Below are 22,343 nucleotides of genomic sequence, written 5' to 3' on the forward strand. Positions count from 1 at the left end.
TGCATCGCGCGGTAATGACACATCGTGCGCGCTCGCGAAACCCTTAAAAAATTTACGAAAACTTGTTGCACACAGATAGAGGGAGAAAGAGAGGAAAAAGTCACCGCGTTTATTCTATTAAAATTAGCGGATCGCCTATGAAGGAGCCTATGGGAACGCGCGTGCGTGTCCCGGAAACCTTTATTTAAAGATCCACGAGAGAGCGCGCGCTGCTCCATTTGTACTTATCCTTTTTTTCAACGCTGTTTGTCCATCGCATACCGGAGGGAAATGTAAAATTGCGACGATATTATTACTATTATTATTATTATCATTATTAATTCCGCGCAGCGCGGAATTTACTTGCGGAGAGCGCAGGGAGAGAAGCCGCGCGCGGATCAGCTGCCGGCAGCTGCCTCTTCCCAAGTAGAACAAAAAATCATGATGACATCAAAATGACAAGAAAATGAACCGAATCATGGTGAGAAAAAGAGTTCTCCTCATCATTTTCACGTCATCGTGATTTTCTGTTCTACCTTTTCGGGATTTTCGGGAGGCTCTTTTATCGCAGCCTTGCGCAATCTATCGCCACGGGCACGCACTTTTTCGCATACCGGAATTTTTTTCCGCCGGGCACCGGCATTCCGGCGGACGGGCCGGAAGAGGGCAGTGTACGCCACCGCCGTGGCGTACACTGTGTTTATCCTGTACGTCGAGATTTTTCGCTGATCGCGCAAAGACGCACTCCACCGCTCGCTCGCGCGCGCGCGCGTCGGAGAATCTCTCGCGCTATACTATAATACCGCCCGGCATTTCGGATGCACGTACATCAGGCGCATTCGCGGGAAATTTGTGGGCGACGTGTCGAGTACGTTCCTGGATATACGTCGCTGGGAATACCGCCGACGGTATTCCTGCGAAGCGTCGCGACGTCTCTCGGTACGAGGATAACGTCTTTCCCTCCCTTCCACCCTCTCTCTCTTTCTCTCTCTCTCTCTCTCTCTCTCTCTCTCTCTCTCTCTCTCTCTCTCTCTCACTCTGTCTTTGTCTGCCTCTCTCCCTCGCCCTGCTTCTCCCAATAGTTGCAGCAATTTTGTTGCAATTTCGTATTGTATTCGTGGGACCGCATTCCCAACATTAAATGCTCGTTGCTGTTCCCTCACACGGTATGCCAGTAATCGTGGCCGTTTACAGATCGTGGCATGCGAGAGGCTGATGTCCACGATGAAACGTCGCGATCTTTACATTTACTCCCGGATCCCTGTCGCGGACACGATGATAAATAGCGAGGCGATAATGCATCGGACGTCGCGCAGTCGCCGCGATCCATCAGACTGTGGAGATATTAAAAGTCGCGCATCGGCGTGCGATATGCAGGGTCAGGGAGGCGAGGGTATTTGTAGCGGAAGAGCCTCTCTCATCATTTTTCTAACGTCTTTATTGTCTTGTTTGTGCAGTTGCAGTCGGTTCCGTCGACGCACAGTGGCCCGTTCGCGAGCTCCAAGGGACAAGAGTATTTTTTAAAGGTGAGTGTATCGAGCGCACACACACACACTCGTCCCAACATGATCGTGCAGATAAACACAGAACAAATCGGGTAAGGGGAAGTCGCAAGCTGACGCGAATTTTATCGTGCAAACTGTGCAAAATGGCGCAAATTGTGCAAAATCTGTGCCATAAGAATGGAAAATCGAATCGACAATCTCTCGAAGAAATGAACCGCAGAAATAGAGTCGACAGAGTGAAAAATTAACGAAGCCGAAGCGTATTATTCATTAACGGTACAAAAAGGAATATTCGCGAGTTTCTTTATGGTAAAAATTTCTCTCGATTTTACTGAGTATCCGAGTATTGCGGCAATAAACCGTTAATATGGACTTCAGTCTGTTAAAAAAAAAAATATATATATATATATATATATATAAATTTTTCCGATAGTAAAATCTAAATTTTCTCCGAAAGCAGAAATAACACTCGAAGTGAAGAATAAATGAAGACAGAAAGTCGATATGTTTTCTGTGATTACGATGTTTCCTGCATTAATTAATTCCTAACATAAATTTCTCCCTGTGTATAGATGTTTTTTTATCTACCAAGAGATTCATCTCGTTGCATAGTATGAGTAATCCTATTTCTGGCGGTGGATTGAGTGTGAATCAGAGGTTGCCCTCTGATTAGCGATCAATAATGCGTTGGGTCAGCTTGATCATCGTATCGATGAAGTAAATTTTGAGTTCCCTTTACACAAACAGGAGGTTAAAAACGAACACGAAATATATACACACAACTTTGAAATTGAATTTGTTTGATACAATTGTCCCGGGTCTTTCTTCTATAACGTTACCCCGCAATTTTGGTTTCGCGGCTCGAGGCGTACACGTCGTTTTTTCTCACAATATCAGCGATCATGTCGATGCACCTGACGAAGAGACGAACTTTTCTCAAACTTAACGAGAGAAAATTCCGACGGAATTTTACGATTTTCACCCCGGAGCAAATCCTCATTAAGAAAAGACGGAATCTGAGATTTACTTTATGACACAGTCTCTGCTTTTCTTTTCTCTCTCTCTCTCTCTCTCTCTCTCTCTCTCTCTCTGTGTATGTGTGTGTCTGTCTGCTGTCTCTCTCTGTTTCTTTGGCTTTTTCTTTTTTATTTGCCGTAAATTATTGCGCGAGCCCTGAGTAATTGCTTTGTGTAATGCGATTCTCGAATGAGCCCGCAGCTTTAACCGCGTTATCAATCCTCCACGGACCACTACGTGGTCCTCGGTAAACATTATTTGGCGAGGGAACGGCGTTTCAAAGTCCCCGGATAAATGTCATTACGCTTGTTACGTGCGGCCGCATTTGCTGAAAGAAACACAAGATGCGCGCAGGGGAGCCGTTCCAAAAACCCGTTCGGAGCGGGGACTTTTTCCGATTTCGGGAACGTCTCCACTAACGTCGGCTCTTGCGCGTCGCAGTCGCGGAAGATGGATCCCCGCAATTATACGGCACATTTTTCCCCCTCGCGAGAAAGGCCGCGAGCGCGCTGCATGCATCCCGCGCCGTTGAATCTAGCAGAGCTTGCTCTCGGCCGAATTTCACTTTAATTTCGCGTGATGTTAAGAGTCGCTCTCTCGCTCCCCCCCCTCTCTCTCTCTCTCTCTCTCTCTCTCTCTCTCTATCTCTCACACACACATATACACACACGTACACGTACCTGTCGCAAATCTGGCGCGATGTCCGATTCGCCGTTGTGAAATAATTCGTATTTTCTTCCTTCCAGCAGTAGATTACAATAAAATTTGTAGGTTACGAAAGGCAATAATTTTATTTACCTTTTCGAGTTATTTTTTTCCGCGTAATTTCAGACCTCTTTTGCTTCATTGTTTGTGACATCTGAAACCTGTTTGTTCCTATTGCGCACGTGAAGATGAGAGTCATATCTTTTTTTGTTTCTCTCTCTCTTTTTAATTTAACACGCGCTATCGCTGACGTAAAATTGTCGAGTATCGCTGATGTATCGCACGTTGTTCGACGTTAAAAGGCTCCGCCTCGCGAAGAACGCGCCTTTTACTGGGTCATGGCACTCGATATTCCGTTCTTTCTTCCAACGAAAATTCCGCACGTCTTTCTCCGTCGATGGTCTCCGCTGATACGAGTCCCTTTGGAATGTGTCTTCCGGTTTCGTACATCTCGTCGGCTCTTTTAGATGTTCGGTAATAATCCTACGGTATCTTATAATTCAGGTATCTTCATAACGACAGTTCTCTCTCGTGCAAAACAGTGAAATAAAGTCTCCGTTAAATAAATGAAGCAAGAAATAAAATTATCCGCTCTGTCAGAACGTACGCCTGTCGGCCTAATTGTTCTCCGTTCTATGAATCGGCTCTTATGAAAATTCGGACTGGCACGTTTGCAAAAACGAAAAAAGGAAACAATGTGACTTCAAGCCCGGGCCACAGTATAAGAAAGAATAGTAGGTTCACTCAGCACAAAATAGTGCGAACAGTCGTTTTTGTCGCGCATAACCGAACTGCATAACCAACAATATGGCGGCCAATAGCTATCAAAATGTGTAAGTGTAAGCAACGATTAACTATATGACCGAATTTTTAATATAATATTGTTGTTTTATTAAAATCGGTAAAATGAATGAAAGAGGTGGGTATAAATGTGGGTATAATAAACTGCAAAAGTACAAATTTTAATTTGCAAAATGTTAAATTTTGTTTTAATCAAAAGGTGTCCCCCTCGAAACAATACAATATAAAAAAAAAAGGTGGACTTCAATATCATTTAGTTTTCGAGATTTTTTACCTGTTACGTTTGAAATTTAGCACCCTGTATATATATATATACATACATCTTTCTATATTATAATTAGTAATATGCTATATATTATTAATTATAATATTATCAACATATTATATTAATAATAGTTCATATTTTTATATTATTTTGTAATGTATATTATAGATTTGACAGTAAATATTGAAAATTAAAAACAGCAATAAATCTGTTTTAGCTACTATTCATTGTCATTCAAATTACAACCCATAACATGGCGGTCTTGTAGCACCTGAGATGAAAAGTACCCCGCCACCACAAGCGGACCTACTGTACTTTCTTATACTGTCCTTCCTGGCCCGGGCCAAGCGAGCCGATCGTCGCTTTATTTCCTGCTTGATTTTCCGGCTTCACTTAATCGAGCGGCTTCTCTCTCGCTTCGCAGGGGCTCGAGGCGACGCTGAGTGACAGCAAGAAGAAGTACGGCGACAAGGTGAATGCACTTCTGTCAGCCTGGGAGCATGTCTCCAATTATATTCCTGCGGCACCGCCCGAGGCCACCCAGTCTCTCATAGAATGGGCTCACAGGTGGGTAGTACGCGTCGTCGATCCGTCCTGGCAACCGCGATTATGTAACCAACCCTCGATCGAGAAGAAAACTCGCCTCTCTTCTCCCTTTCTCCCTCTCGCCGAGTCTCACACGCCAAGTCGACGTCGCTCTTAAAATGAGACCATGCCGGGTAAATCTCAAGACCGCTCCAACGTCGTCGAGTTGTGTCGTCAAAAAGTTTGAAGCCGCGTTTTAATTGTAAAACTCTAACGTAACGGTCAGCTTGTACCTTACGGATTCTTCTCCCGCGCGGAAACTTGAAATCCGAAACGTTTTACGCTTTTGCGTGAGAGAATTGTTAACATCAGGTCTCAAACGATCCTTCTTTTAATTATTATTTAATCCTTACGGGAATGAACGGGTTAAGTAAACATCCACGTCGCATCGGGGTCAGTTCGGCTCGATTTCTGAGGCGCCGACTTCCTCCTCCGTTTCATCGTTTCATCGCTGGAAACGAACGATTTATCAGGCAAGCAATTGACGTCACTGCTTGTGTAATCCTTCGCTAACATTCCGAGTACCGTCAGCGTTGTTACTTGAATTATGTATATGTATGTGTGTGAAGCCGTTTATCGAAAATCGAATCGAACTTCTGGAGCGACTTGATAAAATCACCGCGCATCGGTTCGCGTTCGTCGGCCGCGCGCAAGCTCGACTCCTCGCCTCTTCTCCGCCCGCGCAATTATATGCATTTGTCGTTCAATTATGTTCATCGCGTTACCATCCGTCGTTGCGTCGCATTAAGAGATTTATTTTCGCATTCATATGACCCATTTAGCACGCAGTGCATACTCCCGAGCTTTTTTGTCTCTCGACTACCACCGGTCGGGGGCTTTTTTTCGGTACAAAGGTAGCGCGAAACGAGTTTCGATGTAACAGCGTCGTTCTACGGCAGATGAACGTGACGAGAGGGAGAAAAAGCGAGGGAGGTGAAGAGAGGGGGGGAGAGAGAGAGAGAGAGAGCAAAAGGAGGAGAAGGAGAAGCAGGATGAGAGCAGAGCGAGGAGGAGGGGGAGGGAGAGAGAGAGAGAGAGAGAGAGAGAGAGAGAGAGAGAGAGAGAGAGAGAGACTGACTGACAGCGTTGAGAGTAATGAATCTGCACGTATGTAGCGCCGTCGTACAAACGATCCCGGAATTTTGAATAGCAATGCGACGCAAATTCACGTTAACGTGACGGGTATACAACCGAGGGGTCGGTTATATACAGGAAGGGGTGCTACGGAAAGGGTGCGCGCGCGCGAGAGAGAAAGAGAGAGGGTATCATTTTTTGCGTAACATTTCGCTGCTTCTTCTTCTTCTATTCTCTTTCTTTTCTTTTGTTTTATTTTATTTTTTTAACGAACGACTAATTAACGGGTCGCCGGGTGTCATCGCTGTGCGAAAGCTGCGCACACTGACGTGAGCTCGACATTCGTCAGTCGATTACTCCAACGAGCGTCCAATATCGCGAGATAACGCCAGAAAATGGCGAGGAGCTGCCGTGTTTTCTTATTGGGCGTGTCTCTCTCTCTCTCTCTCTCGCAAAAGTCGCAGGAGCTTATCTCCTTTCCATGTCGGATCTCCTGAGTCGCGGAGCCGCGGATAGCCGTGTGTGTGCGATCGCGAACACAGGACGCTCGCGTTGAAAACAAGTCGTCCTGGCAAATATACACTCCCGCACACACACACATACACGCGTGCGCGTCCGCCGCGCGCGTTCTCTCGGCGTTCTTCTTCCTTGCGACGACGCATTCACTCACGTGCTGCTGCCCTGCTTTGTGTTGTTGCACAGACATACGTTGACACTGGTACTGCGCGGGGAGTGGCCCAAGTTGGCACCCGTCGCTAAAACGCACCTCTGCGTGACGCTGCAGAAGTGTGTGTCTCATTTAATGCAACACCCCGCTGCACCCAGGTGTACCGCCCTGTTAGCGCTGGTGCACAATCCATGGACGCATCCCACCCTCGACAGTATACTTAACGGCCAACCGGATTCCGAACATGAGGAGGGTAAGACAAGACCGAGTGTTTAGTTTAGCTTAGATCTCGTAATGTGTACATTTTCTCGGCTGCGCGACGCTGACGCCGGTCGCCAGGCGTCCTCGCATCCGGACGCCTAAAACGGAAGTTCGCTCTTATTAACCCTTTGTGGCACAGTGATAACTATATATTTACCACCTATTTATTCTCACATTTTCATAAAATATTTCATATTTCAGAGGGAGTTTTTTAGCTTCTTATATGATACGGGAACATACATGAAAGATTGAAAAGTGTTTTGCCATTAGAGTTGTCCATTTATTATAAATAAACAAAGTGTGAAATGCAAATTTTTACCTGAGAAATATCATGTTCCACGAACTATGAGTGAATTTTTTGCTCAAAATCAAAATTTGCTGGTTACGAATTTGAGGTCCAAATTCTAAAATTAATTTTCCAACATGGCGGATCATAGAATTTTTATTAAATTAGCTAAAATTGTACTCTGCTTAGTTTTTGAGCTTGCTGATTACGAATCTGAGGTGCACGTTCTAGAATTCATTTTCCAAGATGGCGGATCATAAAATTTTTATATGATTAGCTGAAATTGTACTTTAGAGGTACTTTAGCTTTCGAGGTCACTGATTACGACTCACTGATGTCACCGCGAAATTATCGCGATTTTTCAGATTTGTGGCCGCCATCTTGAATTTTGAAAATCTGATAACGGATTCGTCATCAGCGACCCCGGAAACCCCCGTATATAAATTTTTATGTGATTCGGATTTTCTGAAAAATACGTGCCTCAAACGGTTAATCTCGAAATATCTCCATTTGTATTTTTCCTTGGCGACGTTCACTTTTTTCGGTCGTTTGTGCCGGTTCGCGCGTACGCGATTGCGTGTCACGCCAACGAAACTCGATGACAGTCCGTGTAATGATCGCGGCGGTTGGATCTCCGGCAACTGTCCGCGGCGAAACTGCGAGCTCAATTAAGAAATTGTAGAACAATTATTTCGTGTGTTCAATATTGCACGTGTTTACTTGCGTGTGGTCGGCAGAGAGTTATTTGATACACTGAATATTTCGTCTGTTCAAACTGTGTAGCTGAAAGCGCCCGGAAATAAATTATCATAATTATTACCACACACACACACACACACACACACACACACACGCGCGCGCGCGCGGGATCGTTGTAAAAGGTCAATAAATAATTTTATTTGCGCGATGATCACGCTCCCGGATATCGAATCGGAACGGAGGCACTCTTTACTCGGATTTGTCCGGATATTGATTCTCGCTCGCACGGTTAAAAACTGTTATTTTCGAAACACGGTTCGACGAATTTTTCACACCTCTCTTACGTTTCAACGATGCATGTTTGTACCGCTGAGTGTTTAATCAGCCGTGTAATTAGACCGCATTAAGTTTCACGTAGCGTCGCAAAAATCAAGCAACCTCGAGCCTGCGTCGGACGTATCCGGCTATCGGGGGCTTTTGATAAGTTAACGAAGATTAACGCGGCGAAACCGCGTGCTGAGAACCGAATGTGCTTTCAGAATTCTGTTGTTCGGAGAAAGGCGAGCTGCTGACGATGAGACTGAAGATACTCTGCGAGGACCGCTGCGAGGACATAGCGGTGAACCTCGCTGCTGCGTGCGTACGGTCCCTCAGACGAAGCGATCAGCTGCGGTCGCTCTCGGAGTCTCATCACGTCCACTATATGATCGACGTGTACATTGTCCTCTTGTACAAATTGAAACGCACGCAAGATATTTTCGCTCAAGTGAGTACCGACGCGAGCGTCACAATCCGATTCCCATCGCGGTACACTGTTTATTTTATTTCTCTTTTTTTCTTTTTTTTTTTTTTGTAGTAGGTGCACTAAACGATGGTGATTCGCACGAATGCGCGGGTTGCCCAATAAATGATGCTGTGTTGGGCTGACGAGAAAGTTCCCTCGAATTTTTGTCGGGAAATTCGAAGAAAATTCCAAGGATGATCAATCTCTCTTCCCTTTTTATTTTTATCGAAAAATCCGAGGGAACTTTCTGGCCACTACAAACACGCAAATCGTGTGGTAGCAATTCAAAGTGTACATAGACTGGATCGTGAAATATTCTAAAGTATAAGTTATACCGTAATAATTTATTGATGGACTCGACAGACGTTGTTCGTTGAGCCGTGAAAAAATTTGATGGAGTGACAATGACATCTCAAAATCTATCGGAATTACTCGGAGAAATAGAATTATGACTCACTCGAGTTTCTGAGAGATCTTATCGGAAACGTCAAATTGCCTGTGAATTGTCGTCGTGCCGAGTTGCTCTCGATTAGGCAAAAAAGAAAATTCTTACATGATGCAATTTATGAAACCACAAGGCATTTGTAAAAGTATTAATTGCTAAAATTAAATTAAAGTAAAAATAATTGAAAATAAGCTAAACAGTTGAATAAAATTCGCATGTATAATATAATATAATTAAAAAATGTTAAAGATTTAAATTTAATTTTAAATTTCACTCAATTTTTCGTATTTCATTTAATTGATTAAAATTTTACTAAAATTAATTGCTCTGGTGTATATACTCCTCGACGCGCTTAAACGACTTAATTGAAATTCAGCCTTTTGGAGGAACGAAATCGCGACAATCACGATCGTCGCGAAAGACGGATTTCGCCATCGCGATTGATATCCTGTCGCGCGCTCGGCAGTGTGAAGCATCGCGCTAGAATTCAACAACTTCGTTTTGTTGCAGTTAAAATTAATGGATCTCAACGACGGTCTTGAATTGGTCCAGAGGCTCAGCGGTGAGAAACCAACGAAATATGGAACGGCGCGCGTTTGGAGAAATTCGATAAAGGCCGCGGAATTGGTCGCACAGTATCTTGTTACTGCTGGAATGGTTCGACCAGTATCGGAAACTGGAGCGAATATTTTAGAACAGATTTTGAACTCTTGGGCATTGCTGCACGCAAAATTGAAGGACGTCGCACCTACTTTACCCGGCATGATCAGGAAATTAATCGAACCCGCGGAGAGTGCTCAACATATTTATATCTTTTGTGCGGTACTTGCGAAACATGTAAGTAAACCTTTAATCCAGGCTTTTTACAGGATCTAATATCTAGCGAATTTAAGGCATCTCTTATATATTTTCTGCACCTTCTCTATACCTCCTACATCTCCAATCAAACTTTGGCGCAAAAGTTTTGTCATGTTTGTGCAGAACAGAATAGGGAAAATGAAATTATTCAATTTCGCTGAATCAGTAATTTTTATGAATAAAATTAACATCTTTTTAAACTTCCCGGAGAGAATTTTCTCTCTATTTTCCTTAAAACTCTGTGTGATAATTTAATACAAAAAAAAAATTGACAAATATTTTGCATCAACTTGATATATTTATTGTGTAAATTTTTTCCAATATTTCTCACAGTCGGTAAGAAATATTAACACGTTGACTGCCATGAAAATCACCAACAATCGACGCGATTGTAACTCACGTATCCACATAAAAATATTTCCTTTGTTGAAGATGACCATTATTTAAAAGAAGAAAGCCAACTACTGATCGCTTTCCTGTCAGCAGTAGAATGATATTTTTTGTCTGTATATAAAACATACCAATTATATATAAAGAATTATATATATAGCTCAATGGGAGGCTAATGAGACAAGCAAGCGCGCGTGCACTATGAATTGCATCTACTTACTCTACTTTGTCGATTCAAAGTTCTAAGATAATCAACTAAGGAATCAGCGTGTGGCGGTCAACGTGTTGACTACGTAAGGAACAAGAAAACTTCCAATGAGAATTATACGATACTCGAATAAAGAAGTCGGTGTCTCTCTTTGTTTACTTGCAGTTTGGCGAAAGCATAAAACCTTTGGTAATCGAACTTTACATCAGAGCGTTAACAACGGACATGAACGAGCTCGAGAGCCAAAAGGCCAAGTCGGACAAGGACAAGGTGCGCGAGACCGCGAAGCGTCTGAGCACGCAATTTCTCAAGCTGGCAGGCGTGGTTGACAGCAATATCGGCATCGCGAGGGAGTGCGTTCTTACGGCCTTCTCCTTGCATCCCACTCGAGCTTGTTACGACCGAATCAAAGAATTGGCGGTGGCGTGCGGGAAAGCGAAGGAAGATGGCGTTTCGCAGGATAGCAGCGCTTTCGACGAGAACAAGCTCAAACAGACCGAAGAACATGATCCTCGTCTGCCTGTCGCCATAAAGGATGTGAAATTGGAGCCGGTAGACAGCGACGACGTTGACGTCGAGGAGCCATCCTCACCGACGACGTCGCCGCCGAGCTCGACGGATCCGGAAGTTCCACAGCAGCAGCGGCAAGAACAACAACAGCAACAACAGCCGTCACAGGACTCGACCGTCAGCACTTCAGAGAAGAGCATAGACTTCCAAAGCGGTCAAGTAACAAAAACGTTCGAGCAGACGAAACTGCTGTTGAAGAACCTGCTGTCGCGGAGCACCGACGCCACGACGACGACGACGACGACAACGACGACGACGACGACGACGACGACGGCGGCGGCGGCGGCGGCGGCGGCAGTGACGCAGAACGACAAATGTCCTCTGCACCCCAAGTGCGACCTCAACGGGCCGCTCGGCGAGCTGTGCTTCAATTGCGGCGAGTTCACCGGTGGCCAACAGCCGCCCGACGTCGAGCTAAAGTCAGAGCCGTTGTCGAACGAAAACACCGCGGCGACGCCGCCACCGGTCGCCAGTGACGGCGGGGGCGGCAACAACGTCGAAAGGACACTGGACGCGCTGATACTGATCAAGGGCGAAGCGGTGACCGGCTCGGCCAACTACGACGAGACGTCCGTGCCCAGTCAAGTGTTGGACGGTGAGAAGCTCGGCCTGTCGCCGCAACTGTGCGACGACCTAGCGGTGGTGCTGAGTAGCCCGCGCTATCACATGCTCAGCTGGGTGCTGGACTGGAAGGAACTGAAGGGTCTGTGCGAACGTTACCTGGAGAACGCCGAAGAGATGCGCAACACAAACAAGGAGCTCAAGTACCTGAACATCGACTACTCGCAGTTCAAGGACTGGCCGTCGGAGGAGGACACGAAGGACGTCTTCTTCGGCATCGAGAAGGGCTACGAGCAGTGGGTGGACCCGCCGTCCGACAATTCCGAGCAGTTCGGCAGCTTCCAGCCGGCCGGCGGCTACAAACGCTCGTCGACGCGGCGCAGCATCGACGATACCACCACCACGGACTCCGACAGTGGTAGTATTCTGCGAGTGCGACGGACCGGCCGCGCTCGCAAGGTCCTGCGACTCGAGTCGTCCGAGAGCGACTGCGACAGCACCGAGCGCAAGCCAAAGCACTTTAGGAATAGGATCAGCTCGGTGTCGGACAGCGACAGCAACACGCAGGACAGCCAGACCGACAGCCTCGGCAGCGACGGCTGCCGGCTGGAGACGAAGAAGAAGTCCAACAAGGCCGGCGGCAAGGAGTCCGCGAAGAAACGGCCCAAATCGTCCAAGCTCACCGTCGAGTCCGTCTCGCATTTCCATATGCTGGTGAACGAGGACGCCCGGCACACAAACGCGCACGAGGACGCCAGCGGCTCCGACGTCAGCAGCAACGACATCATCACTTTGTTCTCCGCGGACATGGACGAGAACAAGCGCGAGACGATCAAGGGCTCGGCGTATACCGCCGCGGCGCCGTTGATCATCACCGAGAGGCGGAGCGACCCGGCGGTGCTCAAGTCCCTGCGGATGTTCAGGCCGCAGAACTCGAAGAAGCCGCCGCGGATCACGCAGCTGCTGCAGAAGAACCTGATGAACAAGAGCAAAGACGTCGCGGGCACCGGCGGCCGGGACGATCAGCAGCAGCAGCAGCAGCAGCAACAGCAGCAGCAACAACAGCAGCAGCAGCAGCAGCAGCAGCAGACGGACAACATCGCCGCGAAATTCGCGCCGATGCTAAGCACGCTGGACCTCAACCCGAGGATCGTGCTGACGCGCACCGACGAGATTGACCGCAAGCAGCTGCAGCGCGCGAAGAAGCAGCCACAGCAACGGCTCAGCAGCGGCGACATCACCAGCGAACTGCTCAATATACAGAAGACGATGCCGTATAACAAGAGCGTGATGACGACGTATCAGAAGCAAAAGGAGCGCGCCGCCAACAAGAGCAACAACGCCAACAGCAAGAACGACCTGGGCTGCCCGGTGGTGGTAGACAACCGTCGCGACCACCGTCATCGCCTCGGCTCCGTCAAGTCCAACTTGGGTAAGACCAAGTTTGATATTCTCGCGCAGGCCATTAGGGATTCCGATATATTGGCTAAGAACGTGCCGGGTTTGAATTCGCTGGACATGATGGTACCGCCGCGGATGCGTCCCACGGTAAACGTCGTGCAGCTGTCGAGGAACGTGGTGCAAAGCCCGAGCTCGGCGAGTGCCGCGGCGACGGCGGCGGCCACCGCGGCGATCAACAGCGGCAACACGCCGCCGCGGCCGACGCGCACTCCCAGCGTGGCCGGTAGCAACAGCAGCAGCAGCAGCAGCAGCAGCAGCAGTAGCAGCAGCAGCAGCAGCATACAGCTACCGGGCACGCCGTCGTCCGGCGGCCATGACAGCGGCGTCAGTATGAGCCCGGCCGGTCAGACGCCGCCGCCGAGGTCGGCCAACATGCCGGACCTCGGCGAGGAGTCTAATCAGCCGCCGGACGCGTTGCCGACGAGCGTCGTCGTCGTGTCCACCGCCGGTGTTGTGCCTGCGACGATGATCGTCAACAGCCATGCATCCTCCGCGTCGGTGCACCATCTCGAGAGCGTCATCGAGCCGCCGTCGAACCCGCGGACGGTGACGATCCGACGTGCCAGTCAGCATAATCTCTCTCCGAAAAAGTCACCCTCTTCCTCGCCGTGCTCCACCGCGGCCACCACCGCGACTACCACCACGACTACGACGTCTATGACGACCACGACGACAACCACTTCCTCCGCCACCACCACCGTCGCCGCCGCCGCCGCCGCCACTACCACCACCACAACCACCACCACTACCACCACCACCACTACCACAACCACCTCCGCTGCTGTCGCTGCCACCGCCGCCGCCTTGGGAGTGGTGACCCAGGCAACTGTGGTGACTAGCTCGCCCGAACCGGTCAAGGTCATCTGCAAGCCGGACGGCAGTTACCAGATCACTGCGCCGAACGTTGTATCGGCTCAGAGAAACATCTTATCGTTGCCGACACTGGACGATAGCTCCGCTAACGCGACCTTCACACCGCGGCAGACGCAGCAACAGCAACGTGGCGGCGGCGCGAATAGGAATGCCTACGAGCCTCAGACTTTGAGCAGCGGCCCTGCCGTCAAGATCACCGCGCACTCTTCCGGTCGAAACGCAGTTTTGCCCAAATTTCAGCAGGCCTTTCGCAAGACCATGTACACCACTCCTCATCATATGACCCCGAACACGGCCGTCTCCACGGATACGCCGCTGACTTCGGTTCAGCAAACCACCACCGTGCAGAAGACCACGAACCTGTCCAAGGCGGTGCAGACGTCCGTGCCCAACAACCAGCAGTCGCAAACGAGCCCCGCAGGTGCTGCCGCGGGTATCAACATCCAGTCAATCTCCGCCGCCAACATCTCGAACTTGCAATTGCCAAGCGGTGGTGGGCAGATACTCAACATCGTGCAAAACACAGGCACCAACAGCGCGAACACGTCCGGCAGCCCGAACGCTGCCGTCGCCGCGGCCACCAACCAAGCGCTGACGCAGCTCGTGCAAAATGCCAGCTCGCAGAGTGTGATATATACGCACAAGGTGATTGCCACCAGCAACAACCCGAATCAATTCAACATCATACCGGCGATATCGCATGCCAACTCGATACCGTCCGGCAGAACGCCGGTGGTGAAGCTGAACATCATCCGAGCGCCGTTGAGGCAGCAGAACCTCTCCGGGACTATCCAAGCCGTGCTGGCGCCGAGGTTACAGCAACAAGGGATCCGAGCGGACGCTCTGATCGGCACTACCATGGAAGTGAACAACCAGGTGAGCTCGACGACGTTGGAGCAGCTGCGGGAGTTCGAGAGCGTGCTGGAGCAGGTGAAGGAGAGGAGCATCCAGCCGCAGACCCATCAGCACCTGATCATCAATAGCGCGACCACGACGACCGTGCAGACGCAGACGAGCAGCACCGCGCAGCAGGCTCAGGTGAGCAAACAGCAGCAACAGCAGATGGCTGTGAGTGCATTGGCCCAGCAGTTGATGATGCCGGTGCAATCAGCCAGCAGCAACGACTTCTCCAGTAACAGCGGCGGCACTGTGACATTCCAGCAAGAGCCGGTGTTCTCGCAAAAGGTCTCTCTGGCTTACGTGAACCCGAGCGGCGGCGCGGCCGTGAAAGTGGGGGCGGCTAACTCGACGACGCCGGTGGTCGTGGTCACGAGCTACTGCCAGCCGGCGGCGTCGCCAGCCTTGAGCGTCACCTCGCAGAGCTCGTCGAGCCCGTGCGTCACCCCGGCACCGGCCCCGATTCCGTCGGCCGGCAAGACGCCGCCTTCCTCCAAGAACGCGAAGAAGTCCACGCCGAAGTCGGTGAAGACCAGCGCGACCAACACATCCAAGGCTTCGCCGGTCCCGAAGCCGCAGCAAAAGCCGCAGGAGGACGAGCAGACCGCGCAGCGGATCTACGCGATCCTCGACGAGTACGCGGAGCAGCTGAGGAACTCGCCGGACTTGAACAACAAGCCGGCACCCAGGCGGAGGTCCAACCCGCCGACCAACCCCAGTCAGACATCCAAGAGGAAGAAGTCGAGCTCGAGCAAGAACAAGCCGGCGACGGCCCAACAGATTTCGGAGCTGAGCCCGAGCGCAGACGACCTCGGCAGGACGATGGGCAGCGAGGACTCGTCCAGCGGCATCGTGCACGTCCAGGACAGCCCGGCCAGCTTCTCCGCGCCGGCGGAGGAGTCGCCGGTGAGCGTGTGCAACGTCACCGAGACCACCACGGTTGCCACCGAGGTGCGCAACCTGACGACGAGCGACTCCAACGACGGGGTGGAGCTGAGCGTGAAGCGACGGAACCTCATCTTCGCGGAGCCGCCGGGCTCGGGCCAGCCGCGCACGGTGATCGTGCAGGAGGCGCTGCAAACCAGCTCGGTGAGCGTGAGCGAAGCCTTGGCTTCGGTCACCGGCAAGATGGGTGGCGCCGCGGTGTTGATGCCGACGAATCTGCTGCTGCCGTTGATGAAGGGCACTCAACAATTCACCGTGGTGTCCGGCTCCACCAAGCTGGTGGCGATGCCGACGACGGTGCGCGCCACCGGCGGTAACGCCGCCGTGTCGAACGCGTTAGTGCTGCAGTCGTTCCTCAATCAGGGCCCGAAGCTCATCTCGCCGCAGCCGCAGGTCAAGCAGATGAAGCTGCCACCGACGTTACAGAGCCTGTCGAACAATCAGACGCTGAGCACGAGCACGCAGAACGTCCAGCCGGCGTCCGTGGTGATTCCACAGTCGACCGGGGCCACGCAGTTTGGCCCCGGGGAGGCCGCGGGGACGACGGCGGTCGCGGCTCCGGACAAGCCCAGTGCTGTGATGAACGAGTTGACATTGAAGAATGACACGGTCATAACCACCGTCGCCAGCAGCGGCGGTAGTAACACCGGTGCTAACGGCGACGGTGGCAGCGCTGGCGGCGGCAAAGGTGGTAGCGGTGGCGGCGGCGGTGGCAGTGGCGGTAGCGGTGGTGGTGGCGGTGGCGGTGGCGGTGGCTGCGGCGGCGGCGGCAGTGGTGGTGGCGGCGGGATGACCGCCGACTCGCCGACGAGCGCTATCGTGGTAAACAAAAGCAACCCCGGCATCACCGTAATGTCCAGGAACATCAACGAGATCGCGGACAGCCAGCCGATATGCGGCGTCATCACCAGTAATCCGAATCTGACGCTGCAGAGCTCCTCGAGGTTGTACAACTCGAACGTGCACAAACTCCCGTCGCCCGCCGCCGCCAGCCTCAAGTCGGCCGACAGCATGGTGTGCATCACGCCGGCCGCCGCCGCCGCTGCCGCCTCCGCCGTCATCACGCACTCGCCGGAGAAGAAGTCGCTCCATGACCGGCAGATTCATGCGGACAAGTCGGCGCCCATGCAGACGCCCAACACCATCGCGCTGTCTTTCGCCTCGCAGACCGACGTCACTATCTTAAGCGACGGCCAACAGCAGCAGCAGCAGCATCATCAGCAGCAGCAACAACAACAACAACAACAACAACATCAGCAGCAAGCGCAACACAAAGAGACGAAAGAGGCGTCCACCGAGATCACGTCTGGCAACAAAATCGTTTCCCCGAAAACGGTAAAGAGAAAACTCGAGGACAGTCTCGGTATGCAGGAAAGTGCGCCGAGAACTTTGATCCCCACGAACATTGCCACACCGTTACAAAATAATACGAAAATTGGTAAGGGCTCGCTGACAACACACGTAGTGGAAATGTGTTGTTTTACGTCTTTCACACATACGGCGTTCCACCATCCCCCCCCCCAGTTTTGCACATTTCTCTACAGTGTGCCTACTGTGTGTATGTGTGTGTGTATGCGTGCGTGCGTGCGTGCGTGCCAGCTACAAAACTACCCTTATCGTTTTCGTTGTCGTCATTAGTCAGACGCTGCTTGTACATGTAGGAGGAGTGGCTTTTCACCCTGTTGATTGTATTGTTGTTTTATTATTTTGTCGTTGCCATTATTGTTGTCGTTATCGTTGCTGTTTCTGTGTTTATTATTACATCATTTATTTGTATCGTCATTATAATCACAAATGTGAAGTAAAAACGGACTTGAGTGCTGAGCCTCGATGAGATTTGGTGACGCAGCCTGTACACCCGATAGGGGAATTGTCACGTAGAGATTCTCAGGGGACACCAACTGAATACGCGACATGTCAGAAACTCGTCAAGGTCATGCGCGACTCGCACTCCTCTCTCTCTCTCTCTCTCTCTCTCTCTCTCTCTCTCTCTCTCTCTCTCTCTCTCTCTCTCTCTCTCTCTCTCTCTCTCTCTCTCTCTCTCTCTCTCTCTGTCTCTGTCTCTGTCTCTGTCTCTGTCTCTGTCTCTGTCTCTGTCTCTGTCTCTGTCTCTGTCTCTGTCTCTGTCTCTGTCTCTGTCTCTGTCTCTCTCTCTCTCTCTCTCTCTCTCTCTCTCTCTCTCTCTCTCTCTCTCTCTCTCTCTCTCTCTCTCTCTCTCTCTCTCTCTCTCTCTTTCTCAGCACTTGAATCCGTTTTCAGTCAACGTCAAACGGCCTACTGTGTTATTGGCGATCGAGTCCGATATGGGACGTTCCGTATGCGTTTACACATTTTTCGATTAGATCATATCGCGTGCAAACATCGCAAATAACATCCGTCGGCATAACGTACGTTGCGCTGCCGACTAATCGGTCGCTCGTTTGTGCTTGTAGAATCCATGTCTTCGATCACTTCGGCGAACAAGCAGTCTAGCGTCATCGACAACACGTTTCTGGTGACCGGCGGTCCGAGCAGTTCAGACAGCCAGGAGTCGCAGGCGGTGCAGCAATCCACCGAGACGATCGACAGGTCGTGCAAAGTCAGCAACGGGCTGCTATACGGGAACGCGCGTCTGCAGGAGGCCTGGGAGTCGGAGGGCAAAGTGTCGCCGGACACGCCGTGGAGATACGTCCCCACGTCGATGAACACGCTAAACAACGAGTCGTTGAAGGTGTATTCTAGGTAACGATCGACTGGCAAGCAAACAAGCTGCCGTGTCATTTGGAGCGTATTACAAAAGTGTCGAGTCACCTCGAAAGTTAGTCTCTCGAGGAGGGATCAATTTGTCAATGCTGAGAGAAACCGGTCTAATTTTCAAGTCAGACAAACATCTGATAAGATATTTTTTTCAAACGGTACCTCTCTAGTGACTTTTCAAGCGACTTTCAAGTACCATAAGTGTGACATCTGCTAACGGTATTTCTCACTTCTCGTTTTTCTACGAAATTTTGGTGGCGAATGTTTATTCACAGTTGTGCTCTGTTATATTTTGCCGACATAATATATTAGGATCGAAGAAGAGATGATATCTCTGAAAAGATTGCCTTTCCAAAGTTCTTCTCTATAATTGATAATAGCTGTGGCGGGGCGTAGAAAGCTGAGAAAAGTGAGAGATAGCCTGCTTGAAAATTCAGCATGGTCTCCTGATATTCGTAAACGTTCTCCGTTTCTTTCCTTTTTGCGATGTGATCCCCTAGAAATACGACACGGCACTCTAGTTCACGGCTCACATTGAAAACGATCGGACTTAATGACAAAGAAACAGACAATGAACAGATCCATGAAAGCCCTAAGACATTAGTTGTGTTTCTTCTGTTACGTTAGAAGTTATTCGAACTCTACGGTGACATTGGATCGCAAGAGAGAACGAGAGAATCGATTGCCCACCCCTAATTCCAGGGACAACGATACGGAGAACGTACAGAGCGTGTTGCAAATCATCAACAAGGGTCACAGCATCGAGATGGCGAGCGGGCAGATCTATCAGTCGAACGCAAAGAAATACTTTATGAATCACACCCTGGAGCCGTATGGCAACAAGAACACCATGATGAAGACGCAGCTGATGCCGAGGCTGGACCGCGAGCTGATGCAGCAGAAGGTCGAGAGAAAGACAGCGGCGTACGAGCGCGAGCTGAAGCTGCAGAAGAGCCTGTCAGAGGAGTGCGAGGACCTGGGTGTCGACGAGCCGAGCACCAGCGACCTGTTCCCCGAAGCGGACCTGTTGTTCGACACCAATCACTCGCCGTCGTATGATCATTCCTCGCAGGACGCGTCCTGCAGCCAACCCCTGGGCATGAAGTCGTACAACAGCGCGTACTTCCGCACGCTGGACTCGTCGAGCGGCAGCCGGGACGCCAGTCCGATCAGCGACTTCAAGATGCACGAGCGCAAGAGGAGCGCGAGCCAACGCGCGAGAGCGCTGAAGGACATGACCAAGAGGGGCAAGCGCGAGAAGGAGGACTTACACCTGGTGGGGAACCCGACGAAGCACATGCGACTCACGCTTGACAACTTGAGCCAGGACGAGGCATCCAATAGCAACTCGGACATGTCACGCTTGTCGCCGTCGAATCTCGCCTCAACGGAGAACGACTCGTCCAAGGACACGAGCCACCGCGCCAAGCTGACCTCGAGGAGCGGCTCGAAGGAGGGCACGCCCAGCAGCGTGTCCAGCATCCCGTCTAATATAAAACTCGAGATGGACATAGACTCGGAGTCTTTGCCGCCCAGCATCAACGTTAACAATACCTCGACCGCGAGCTCCGGCGACGAGAGCCTCACGCTGCTGAGCAGCAACACCGCGGACGTCACTATACCGTCGCCGTTGTCGCCGATGGCGACGGCCGGTCCGCTGCTATCCACGCACAACAAGTACACGTACGCGAACAAGAAGCGCGTGACCTCGTCGAAGGTGCGGAGTATGGGCTACATGGCGTGGGAGAGCCCGATGTCAGAGCGCACGAGGTCGAGCAGCGATGACGAGGACTCGAGCATCAGCGAGTCGATCAGCAGCCAGCCAGAGGACAACGTTTTGAGCAACGGCCTCGAGGACAACGCTGTGCAGACGTTGAAATCCCTTGCAACCGAGCGACGCTGCACGTACGTGAAGAAGAAGGATAAGCTGCAAGTGAACGCGAGGGTGGTGCTGAACCGCACCGATCACACCAAGGCGACGTTGGTATTGCCGCCGACCAAGCGGCTGCCCAAGTCCACGACAGAGTCGATCGCGACGGCGGAGTCGATGGTGATGTCGAGCGACAAGGCGTCAGAGGCGTCCGAGGACGAGACCGGCAATATTACGCTGTCGATGGAGCCGGACTGCCGCGCCAGGCGGTCCAGCCTACGCGGCCACGTGAAGAAGGGTTGCGCCTGCTGCAACGGCTCGCCCGAGCGGCCGAAGAAGAAGGCCACCACGGCGACGGTCAAAACGGATCATAAGCTGAAGAAGCGGCTGTCGTCGAAGCAGCCTGGCAAGAAGAGGTAGTCCTAGCGGTCGAGCGCTCGCGCGAGCACCGCTGCATGTCACTACTGTATCATCATGGGCGCCAAGTCGTCACTCGATTTCTCGGTCTTCGACGGAAACGACGGCGAGGCAGTTCACCGGCCAGTCGCGTTCTTGTCGTCGTCATCATCGTCGTCGTTGTCGTTGTTGTCTTCTTCTGCGACCGAGAGGATTACGGCTCGGACGGTAACGATCTTGCGCGATGTACAATTGCGGAGGATCCATCCGCGACGATGGCATTGTAAATATTAGAAGCGCGCGTATTAGACGCGAATCTCGCCATTCACCGGGACATTCGACCGCTGCTGTACCTGCAATACATGGGTTCAGCCGAACATGAGAAAGAGAGGGTGAAAGGGAGAGGGAGAGAGGGAGAGGGAGAGAGAGAGAGAGGGGGGAGAGGAAGGGGAGCGAGAGAGGCAAAAAGAAGAGGGAGAGATCTTCTCCGTGAGTTTAAATTAAACAATGAATCCACTTTACGCTGTTGTGCGTACATATGGGTATACTTATCTATGTATGTGAGCGGATGTGAGAGAGAAAGAGAGTGAGAGAGAGAAGCAGTACGATTTAATTAAAATTCTCGCGTCGATAATAGTAGGTCATCCTTCTCTACCATTAGCTGTTAATTACTATATTAGATGTAAGATATAGAGATCATTTATGAGTGGCAGACTTAGATTTAAATCGTTAAGAACCGTTTAGCGACGCAATCTAGTCAAGTCGATAAGCTCTGCGACGAGGAGGAGTTAGAGGAGAAAGGAGGACGAGGCAGCGGACGGGTATGAACAAAGCACTAGGTAAAAAAAAAAAATAAGCGAAACTGTAAACGAGATCGTTGATAGAACCCTCGCAGATTAAAGAGCCTGAATTTATATGATTCAAACCTACACAGTACGTCTCTGTCATGAGGTGAAGCTATTCCACGTTGTAACACGGTGTGGTCAGACTGAATAGACAAATAATACTAGAGTCTCTCCGAGGAAAAATTCTAGGATATAGTTGACGAGAGGATATGCAGTTTCTTTGGAATACATCGTCTTTGCCTTTCGTGTAATGCTTACCTGCATCTGTATAACTCTAAACTTAATAGAGGAGGGAGGAAAATTTGTCGCGTCATGAAGTCTCGGCGCGTTCTGCTCTTAAACGACGCTCGAGAAACGGGATTACTTGAATAATAATAATACTACTAATAATAATATAAACTATAATAATAATAATAATAATAAAGATAAAAATAAAAATAGTAATATAATAATAATGATAAAGTAAAATTAATATATGCACGATTCAAGTACGAGGTATATACAAAGAGGAATAAAGAAAATGTCGCAATAACGTTCTACAAATCATTCTAACAAGCTGTCTGTTGTACGGCCCGACCATACCTTGTCATGGTGCATGTAAAAAAAATCCACAATTGTACATTGCGTAGATATAATTCATTGAAAAGGTGTGTATACATG

The 22,343-nt window shown here is 50.3% G+C and overlaps 1 protein-coding gene across 3 annotated transcripts in view; it reads left to right on the forward strand.

The window, feature by feature from the left end:
• Positions 1 to 21,700, forward strand: part of LOC105189700 (serine-rich adhesin for platelets) — a 76,464-nt gene extending 54,764 nt beyond the window's left edge. Inside the window, exons 2-9 of one of the 3 annotated variants that reach the window (XM_025305564.1) lie at positions 1,437 to 1,505; positions 4,697 to 4,839; positions 6,634 to 6,851; positions 8,384 to 8,610; positions 9,584 to 9,910; positions 10,695 to 17,274; positions 18,269 to 18,557; positions 19,275 to 21,700. In XM_025305564.1, coding sequence (XP_025161349.1) covers positions 1,437 to 1,505; positions 4,697 to 4,839; positions 6,634 to 6,851; positions 8,384 to 8,610; positions 9,584 to 9,910; positions 10,695 to 17,274; positions 18,269 to 18,557; positions 19,275 to 20,862 — 9,441 coding nt within the window. In that variant the 3' untranslated portion in view covers positions 20,863 to 21,700. Of the gene's footprint in view, positions 1 to 1,436; positions 1,506 to 4,696; positions 4,840 to 6,633; positions 6,852 to 8,383; positions 8,611 to 9,583; positions 9,911 to 10,538; positions 10,615 to 10,694; positions 17,275 to 18,268; positions 18,558 to 19,199 lie in introns of those variants that run through there. The other 2 variants (XM_025305563.1, XM_025305565.1) reach the window with 2 other exon arrangements.
• Positions 21,701 to 22,343: the final 643 nt, after the last annotated feature.

This window comes from Harpegnathos saltator, unplaced genomic scaffold (genome assembly GCF_003227715.2).
Source record: "Harpegnathos saltator strain DR-91 unplaced genomic scaffold, Hsal_v8.6 scaffold7, whole genome shotgun sequence".
Taxonomy (NCBI): domain Eukaryota; kingdom Metazoa; phylum Arthropoda; class Insecta; order Hymenoptera; family Formicidae; genus Harpegnathos; species Harpegnathos saltator.